Source organism: Fulmarus glacialis, unplaced genomic scaffold (genome assembly GCF_000690835.1).
Source record: "Fulmarus glacialis isolate BGI_N327 unplaced genomic scaffold, ASM69083v1 scaffold44860, whole genome shotgun sequence".
Taxonomy (NCBI): domain Eukaryota; kingdom Metazoa; phylum Chordata; class Aves; order Procellariiformes; family Procellariidae; genus Fulmarus; species Fulmarus glacialis.
In genome coordinates this window covers 13506-23424 of record NW_009190649.1, presented here as the reverse complement: position 1 = coordinate 23424, position 9919 = coordinate 13506, and the positions used below count along the sequence as shown (strand labels likewise).

The 9919-nt window shown below is 39.5% G+C and overlaps 1 protein-coding gene across 1 annotated transcript in view; it reads right to left on the bottom strand.

The window, feature by feature from the left end:
* Nucleotides 1-272: 272 nt before the first annotated feature.
* LOC104082746 (calcium/calmodulin-dependent protein kinase type IV-like) overlaps nt 273-9919 on the bottom strand; it is a gene marked incomplete at its 5' end in the record, with an annotated part of 19443 nt that continues 9796 nt past the window's right edge. Inside the window, 3 exons of the mRNA XM_009585982.1 lie at nt 273-951; nt 3772-3924; nt 6024-6150. Coding sequence (XP_009584277.1) covers nt 787-951; nt 3772-3924; nt 6024-6150 — 445 coding nt within the window. The remainder of the gene's footprint in view (nt 952-3771; nt 3925-6023; nt 6151-9919) is intronic.

The following is a 9919-nucleotide window of genomic DNA, read 5'->3' as shown; positions in this document are numbered from 1 at the left end:
CTAGCTGCACAGTTTAGAAATTAATGAATAAATACAATGGTATTTCAAAAATTTGCATCTACTCTAATCCTCTTCTAGTCTACAGTTTTATTTTGCTAACACTTTACTAGAGAATGAAATGGCAGAAATCTGAGTAATTTTGGTTGTCATTAAAATACTGTATATAAACAGGAAAAGTCAGAATAAGGCATTCTCAACACAAGCTTGAGGAACGTACATTTTCATGCCCAGTGGAACTAACATTTCAATTTCTTCCCAGAAGTAGTGGAATGTTTTTTGCATATAGATCCCCAAATACTTTTTGAATTTTACAGATAAAAAGCATTATTTCGTACATGAGTTTTAAAAGCATTGGCTTGGAATTTCCTTCCATTTCGTCTGCTGCAGGACTATGAATCTGGAAGGAAGCAGTTCAAAGAAACTGGTGACATACAGAAGACATACACTTCCATAAAACCAAATTAAATAGTATTTTGTTTCAAATACCATCTAGAAACACCGGATAGATGTATATGAAGTATACGCACTATGGTAGGTAGTTATTCATCCCCATGTTTTTACCTGCCGGTATTACTGCAAATAACACTGTTTCCATGACATGCCTTATGGAACAGTTTACTATTTTCATAAGCAGTCACATGCATTGAAGGTAGGATCACCAGCCAGTGCATTTGGCACCCCAAAGCAGAACCAGAGAGGCCAAGCTTACGAATCTCTCTTGCTGAATGACAAGTTAGCTGGTGTATGAAATGATGGATCTCAGCTGAAACAAGGAAGCACGTTGACCTAAGACATTTCTTCTGGAGCTGCTTCTGCTTCCTGAGTGGGTTTCTCTTCAGGTTTGCCATCATGGACGGGAGATGGGTTACGGCTGGGCTTGTTGCTGTCGTGCGCGCTGTGACCGCTGGCGCTGCCAAGGCGAGTTGATGCCACCACAGCTTTTACTGCAGCCTGAGAAAGAGAGGATCAAGCAAACATTCCTTAAAGGACACGGTCTGTCAGCGCTACAGCCTTAGCATCGTCCTTTCAGGGAATGTAACTGTGTTTAGTCTTCACGGTAATGTCACATTCAGATACCTGCCAGGGCCTGGACAGATTACAGAATTTTTTTTTCAGCTGCACATGCTGCATTTTTTTTTAGCAATTACTTCAGGTCTCCCATGTTGAAGTTAGATGGCAAAAAGAAAGTAAGTTATCTTCTGTCATAATAATAACAGTATTATTACTGATTATTCCATGAAAAGTTCACAGAGGGAAACAGTATTTATCACTATTGCACTATTGCATATGCCAAGCACAATGGTGCAGAGCACACGGGCAACTTCCTATGTATATATATAAATACACATTGAGGATAGGCTCTCATATCACATAAAATCTCACAAAATGAAGAGACATATTAGGACAGTTATCTTAGCCCTCGCCTTGAAGAGTTTTATTGCCTGAAAAAACAAACATACAGAGTTGAGGAAAAGAAATACTAATCTCTGTGTATGACAACTCTAGCTACTTTTGACTTGGCTAGCTTTTTGCTTAGGCATCACAGAAGAAGCAGGTCTGGATAGAATCATAGAATCATTAAGGTTGGAAAAGACCTCTAAGATCATCGAGGGCAGCAAGGGATAAGGAATATAGCAAGTTTTGTGGATGGTTTGGAGAGGTAACCATGTGAAAAGAAAAGAAAAAGAAGATGCTAATGAAAAAACAGACTACATAAACATTGGCAAGAAAGAAGAATCAGCTAACATAGAATATGAAGTCAAAGTACAAGGCATGAGCCAATAAAAGTGGCAATAATTTTGAAAGTGAAATTACAGATTACAAACAGAACAGGCCACTCAATGACTTTATAATGTATAAAGATACTTTTAATGTAATTTACTCTCACTAGCCATGTGGATGTTTATGAAACAAATTCAACACAATCCATGAAAAACCAAATCATGACTAAAAGCTTTGGAGTTATTCTATAAAAATATGTCTTTACGTAAAGAAAGCCTGCTGCTGGACTTGTATGTTGGGAAAGAGAGGATAATTTTATATTATTCTTACTAACAAAACAACAACAAAAGCATGTATTCACTACTTGGTTTTCTGCTTTGTTCTTATTTTTTGGACAGGAATTAATTGTCTAAAAATTGATAGTTCATTTTATACATATATATGTGTAAAACTATTAACTCTACAATAACTGCTAACTCCAGTTAATTCCCTTAATAATTGGAGATTTGGTCATTTAATCATTAATAGAAAAGCAATGAAGAAATAAACTTATAAAAAGCAACAGCTTTTAAACACAGAAGTATAAATTGGTTGACTATAGGGATCTAAATAAACTGGGCTTAAAAAAAATCTCGTTGGTGATCAAAGGTGTAAAAATATAAAGAGAATCAAAATCAAAACATGCAAAAAGAGCACGTGTTTCTTTGTGACCTCCTGGGCAGGGAATGTTACAGCTCACTCAGAAATAATGGAATTTATGACTCTGCTCACGCTCTGAAATCATTTTGATATAACAACGTTGCATGGCATCTTCAGTGAATACACAGCAATCCTGCTGTAAGGCTACAGAAATCTTCTGAAGAGAACAATGTTAATAGATACATCTACTCAGTTTCGCATGGGCAAAGCATCACTGTGAATTGTATCTACAGTGTCTGAGACCTTTGTAAATGACAAAACTTTTTTCTTTGCCCTGTAGAGATTCTCCATCATAGTTCCCTAATAGTACTGAAAAAAAAATCAGCAAAAACAAAGTTAAGGGCCATTGTTTGTGAATTTGCTTTTGCATAGGGGTTATAAGGTTCTCAGACAAGATTTCTTATTCCCCAGGGCTACAAGGGCAGCTTCACTGTAGCTGTTGGTAATAATTTCTGTGCTGAAGTATCCCTGGAAGTCTCTCCTAAGCAGACACAAATCTTTAACAACTGAAGAAGGGATTAGGACAGAAGAAAGTTTCTCGATGTTATGTCAGTTAGATGCCCAGCTGCCTGCCATCTGCACCTAAAAATGTTTCCCTGTTTCTTCCCATGGTAGATATGTAGACTAGATGGTAAAGGAGCATACTGGTGACTCAAAACCTAATGTAATTTTCAGCACAGGTCCCACCTGTACTCCTGCCTTGCAGCGCTTAACTTCCAGATGAAGAATGCTATTGCACATTTGCTCTCAGAGGTACTTGGAAATGCATGTTTTGGGCCTGTTTGTTAATCTCAACCCACACATTTTATGGACCTACATGTCTGAAATGCTGACTCTAGATCATACAGAAGGATGGCTTAAGCTCCTGCTTTGTATTGATAGGTATAGAAACTGAGGGTGGCTAACAGATCAAATTATGCTATGGTAGATTAAATATCTTCCAGATTTATGGATGCTCATGAAGATACTCCTCAGAATTTTGTTCTTTCTGGTCAATACTCTAAGGATGTGCAAGCAGTACAGGACAGACGGATGGACAGAAGCAAGAAAAGAAGAAGGGAAGAAAGAAAGGAAGGAAAGAAGGTAAGGAATTTGCAAAAGCTGTGTACACTCTCAGCAGTTCTGTCTGTGTAGATAGAGTTTTCAACCAACCTCACACATTTTTATTTGTTTGGCTGCAGACATTGACTAAATCAGCTTCAACTTTTTCATTTTCATCAGTCATCTTAAATAAAAAGCTTCCATACCACTATGGAACGTTGTCCTGAAAAGTGTGCAAGGTTTCTGTAAAGGTACTAATTTAATTGCATGCTTTCATAGCCAAAACAGAGACCATGTCCACAGACTTGCCTTAAGTTTACGCCGGGCATTGAATTCTTGAAGTTTCTTTTGTGCATTGTCCATATGTGCAAAGTTTGCTGCCTTCCCTGTGACCCATGGGTGCTGCAAAGCCTGTAGAGTGGTGAGGCGTTTCTTGGGGTCTAAAACAATCAACTTTTTAACCTGCATCACAAGGAAGAAATATAGAAGACTGTTAACCTTACTCTTCATTTACATTTATTGAGCTTTGCATTTTGTGGCTTTGGTCTTGGTTTGGGAAGCATCTTAGTGAAACACATTCTAAGAAACCAACAAGAATTTGCATTCAGGTCTTTGCATGTATTTTGTTTCCGGCATTTCTTGGTCCTCCATAAATAACATCTGAATAAGACAGCCACTAAGGGGGAAGAGAGGAGAAAAAGAATCAACCGGTTACCAATATTTGTCAGAGTACATACCAATGCAGCTGGCCTATATCTGCCATAGGCTGTTCTATGTCTGAATTGTCACATAAACCCTAAGAGATTCTCAAAATACCCCCATCCAGGCAGTTCTCTTAGCAGTATCCCCACTTTTGGATTTGGACAAGGTTTAAACTGGATTAGAAAGTTTAAATTCTAGTGTGTGCAACTCATGCAGTCACTGCCAGGTACATCACAGACAAAATGCTTCTTTCAGTCACCATAAAACCTCATGTACACATGAATTAAAAAGTACTATACAAGTATTTCTCTCTTAGCCCATTCTGAAACTAATGCTGTTTATGCCATTCTTTCTGTTATTGAAACCAGGAAAGCTGCACTTCTCCAAACACAACAGTAGGGCATTTTTGGGAACAAGGGACTGCAGACATACCCCTGGGAGTGGAGGTGGTACAAACTCTGGATACAAAGTGTGTCCAGTCAATCTGCATTTCATGGGTTTTGCTGTATGTCTGGACAAGTGGTGTTTTGAAAAAAAAGAAGGGTGAGGATAGAGTAAAGAAGTACACGAATAGTACTCTGCTGACTGCACACCCTCTTGGAGCAGAGTGCAAGTGATGGCACAGGGCTCCACCACTGCTATGTGCCCAAGTGTGAGGGGAGGACTCGCTTTAGGGCTCTCTGAGATTTCCCCACAGAGAGCTATTAAAGAAAGTCAGTGCCCTGAAGTAGGTGCAGGAGAACAGGCATCGTGATGAACACCCACTATGCATCCACAGAAGAGGTCAAGTTAAGCAAACCACTTCAACTGAACACCCCAGAACTTCCCACAGCATGGGCTTTGAAAGCCATGGTCTTCATCCTTATCTACAGCTTGCTATACAGTGTTCAAACCTGAAACTCTGAGTGGTACTGTAGCAAAACAGTAGGGATCAGTTTGGACCAAAGCTCTCTGTATACAATAAATGAGCAGCTTTGTTGCAGGCTGCTGTTTATCTGGTTTTGACGACACAAGGCAGTAAATGATATTTTTTTGGCCTTAAAAAAAGTCACATCTAATACAACAACAAAAAAGTACTTTGAACTTCTACAGTCCTTCCATTTGAGGCATCCTGAAGTACTTTATAAACACTAATTATGTAGTATTTTATGGCATAGTTTGTATAAGTAATATGGAACTGAGCATTTGTGTCTTCAGTGCTAATGAAATAACTGAATTGTGCAAGTTATTGTTGACTAAAAATCAAACTCAAGCATACCTATCTTTGCAGATCAGTGTCTCCTGGATCCAACCTACTTTATCCAGTAATAAAAGAATACAGTGCAGACAGCATGCCAGCCCTTGCGTTTTGCTAACGGACCACACTTAAAAGCAATGAGTCTTCCCTCATTTACTAAGAGAAAGCTTAAGTGGACAGAAAAAGGTTGTCAGCAAAAGCGGGTTGTAGGACGGTGTTTTTACATCCTTCCTCCAAAGTTCAGACTTGAAAACTGGGCTAGTTTCTACATTCCCTGAAGGTGGTTGCCCTGCAAAGAGGAATGATAAAACGCCTCAGAGCTAGCATGAAAGGCCCGCATACATGAACACTGTGACAGCTGCCAACAATCTGTGGCTTAGTTCACAGAAGGACCTGAACATCCATGGTTTTGAGTGCAAAATTACAGCACTGGACTAACGGGATACTTAACAGTACCATAATATACTAGAGACAAGAAGAAGAAAAGCAAGGAGCCATATGAACAATTAATTAACTAATTATTCTGCCCCCACCCCAAAATGGACTCTTTTTCTCAGTGGAAGTGATACTAGCCAAATACGTATCAGCAACAGTACTCCAGTCTCGTTTTTGCTTTACTTACTAAATCCTTGGCATTCAGAGACACGTCATCCCACCAGGGGGACACAAAGTCATATTCACAGTTCAGGATTCTCTTAAACATGTACTGATCTCCCCTTTCATCATAAAATGGTTCAAAGCCACAAAGTCTGCAAGGATAAAAAAGCAAGAAATTTATCAAAGATTAATCAGTCTTGGGCTATTAGAAACAGTTTTTCCCTACTTTGTGTCCTGTACTCCACTTTGGGAAACCAGACCTGGATGTACCTATGAACTCCTAATTCTACAGAGCAGAGCAAAATGTGGTCATAAGTGTTCATAAGCAATGGGAAAGGCTCAACGGCTCAAAGACTCAATGGGAAAGGATCAAATTGTAAATTTTCCATTTTCACATGTCTGTAACTGGAACTATTAATACAGGGACTTAACATAAGAGTAGCCATCCAACAGTTGATACCTGTTTACCTTCTACATGCCAGTAAGTATTTTCTAGCAGCTCTTCACTCTGCTGGTCTCAGGCTTAAGTCCCTTGGACTATTTAGTCATTCCTCAGTCTGAAACTTTGCTCATCCCTGCTCTCTTCTGTGAGTCTTCTCCAGCTGTGTGTCTTTTTGAAGTGGGTGCAAACAGCATTCAGTGTGGGCACACCATGGAGTGGCAAATTAGCATAATGATGTTTTCTATATTAATCTCCCTTTCTTTGTTAACAGTTTTTGACCTTGGATCTGCTTTTCTGGATTGTTTACAAGCACAGAGTTAACGTGTTCATAGAGGACTTATCAGAATCCCTGTAACTCTTTCCTGAGGGATAGGAATTAGCTGAGGAAGCACACTTTACCTGTGAAATTAGAAGTTTTCATATGTCCAGTTAGGACTAGTTTTTGATTATGTTCATCGCTGTACGTTATTTCATCTTATCATCCACAAAACGTAAAAACCTTCAGCAGGTTTTAATAATCAGACCTCATCTTTACTTAGGTAACCTACATAGTATCAAGAAATTTTGTAATCTCACTAATGACTGCATTTATGAATGTATGAATAATACAGATCCTGACACAGATCCACACTGCTGGCCCTGGGGAAAGCAAACTCATAGAAGTAGTTTCCATTTATATAATGTCCTTTTTTGTTGCTTCATTGCACTTTAATCTGCCTGCACACATAATCATATGTTTTAAAGTGAACTTCCTGTTCAACCAGTATGTGTTCTGAACTAAACAGAAAGTCTGTCTGCTACTCTGCCTCCAGAAAATGCAACAAGCAATGAGATGACAGGAAAAGAACAGCATACCATAAAGAAAAAGACAGCAACAAATCTAGAAAATTCAATCTTACTTTTAGCTTTTTTTTATGTTTTTAAACCCAATCAGTGTGCTTACTGTCCACAGAAAGGAGACAGATGTTCAAGGACGAAATGTGGTTTTGAGAGTGGTGTGTAGCCACGGGTGGAACAGCTGCATCACTTTGCAGTGCCGGAGAGGAGAAAACCTCCACTGTAAGCACATTCTGGGTGCGTTATTAATTTCCAAGTCTGGCAGAGATGGGTTAAACCACAAGAATCCAACCTCCAAATACTTTGCTTCAGTAGGTGGGAGTTGGTCACAGTCCCTCTGCTGCTCCCCTCTCATTTGCCTGCCTCTCCCACCACCACTTCTGAGCTTGGTTCAGGTCGGCTCCTATCCCCATGGAGCACCTTTGCTGAGCAGGGTTGTTGGGCCACTAACTGGTTCAGCCAAAATGTGCTTTGGAATACCAGGTAACTGATGACATACAGTGAGACCATGCTTAAGGCTTGCTGTGACTGTGTTGGAAGCCTTCTAAGTGATTCTCTATTTACTCCTAAAAATATTTTCATCGTAACTCACTACTATCACCTATTGTTGTCTTATTAACAATTTCTATAGATAACGCTTCTACTTAAAAAAATTTCATTTCAGCAGACAGATTAGATGAATAAAACTAGAGGTGTGATTTCAAATTAGATAAATTAAACCAGGGTAAGACCCAGCATGGCTGCTCTTGATTTCATTTAAACCAGGATTATGCTGATTCATTTTAAATCAATTACCTACCAAATAAAGAAAAATCGATGTAAACAGCTTCAAAATCAATTAGAAATGACCAGACAGTGTTTAGTGCCCTTTTAAGTGAGTTAGTAAAAAACCACCTTTAATTAAATCCATGCAATTTTGACTACAGGCAAAGCCTCTGTATTTGTTGACCACTATCTGCATCTCAAATGTGCAGTAGCATTTCTAACCTGCTGTAGGAGTACAAAAGGACTGGTCCTCTTTGCTGTTAAAACTATAAATGTGGCTTCCTTGGAATTATGACAGTTATTATCAGTAGGTCTTAATATAATTTGCCTGAGGAATAATCGTTCAGTCAAAATATGTGTCAAAGTTTTTCTTAATCACATGGTAAGTCCACTTTGTATAGGTGAGAAGATACAGTTTTATGCACGTCTTCTGTAGCATGGTAGTTAACTCCTAAATCCACTCTGTTTTGGAGGCACATACAACAATGTATTTTTTTGACTGTACATAAGTGCATTCCCTCTACTAAACTACGAGACTGAGACATGCAACACTGCCCTTTAGGCTGCAGGATTAATCAATTAATTACTGTACATGTATCTTTCTGATCTCAGTTTCTAACCCATCAGAAATGTTGACCTACAAAGCTTTATACTCAATAGAAGAGTTTTAAATGTGGAGTGTTATTAAAGCTAAATGGAAGAGATGGTCAAGTGGATTCACCTAGCACCCTTTTTGCCTGGCTTGCTCCTGTAGGTCAAATTGGATTTCAAGAGGGGAGGAGGAGAGGAACAGAAGGAGGAAGAAGTAGAGGAGTATCTGTACTGGTGGTGTCCCACCCAGAGCAGGAGCTCACACACTTGTGTTTACACCGGTGCAGAGGTTTAACGTGGCTTGGGAGCATCTCCTGAACAGCTGGAAGGTTTTGAAAGGCCGCATATAGCAAATGCCACTCTGTATATTCAAATAGGAATTCGCTGTACGTTCTTGCTTGGAGCTTGCCTACACTTGAAAGCAAGTTCTGCTTAAGGAAGGCTCTCAGTTTCAAGTACAACAACTATCCCTCAGTCGTTGACTAACTAGGCAAGCCTGTGACTTAATCTAGGTATCTTTGTAAAGGGACAAGAAAAGGCACCTCTCCAATCACAGGGACAGCCCTGCTGGCAAATTTCACATCTCTCTATCTATGCGTGGACCACCAGAACTGAGAAAAAATGATCACCTGGCAGGCAATATCTGAGATGTGATCTTCTTCAGACTTGAACCAGGCCTTGAGACAAAGATTCACATTTTAAAAAGAGCAGATAACAAAATGGCAAATAGGAATATTGTAGCCTATTATTTACAGGCACTCAAAAGGAGAGCTGTGACTTATTTGAAGCTTATGTACAGAACAAAAGATGTTTTCTGGTATTTTCATCAGAGCATTTATATATCCTTACAAGTACTTTTCGTATAAACCCTAGAAAATATAATTCTTTCTTTGCAAAAGACACAAAGAAAAGAACTGTATTATTACACACTGTACTTGCTGTACACATTCTCCTCTCTAAACTGGAGAGGTATGGATTTGATAGGTGGACTGGCCGGTGGGTGAGGAGTTGGTTGGATGGACGCACCAGAGGGTAGTGGTCATCAGCTCAATGTCCAGATGGAGATCAGTGACGAGTGGCGTCCTGCAGGGGTCTGCATTAGGACCGGTACTGTTTAGTATCTTCATCAATGACATAGACAGTGGGATCGAGTGCACCCTTAGCAAGTTTGCAGATGACACCAAGCTGAGTGGTGCTGTTGACACGCCTGAGGGATGGGATGCCATCCAGAGAGACCTGGACAAGCTCGAGAAGTGGGCCACTGTGAACCTCATGAGGCTCAACAA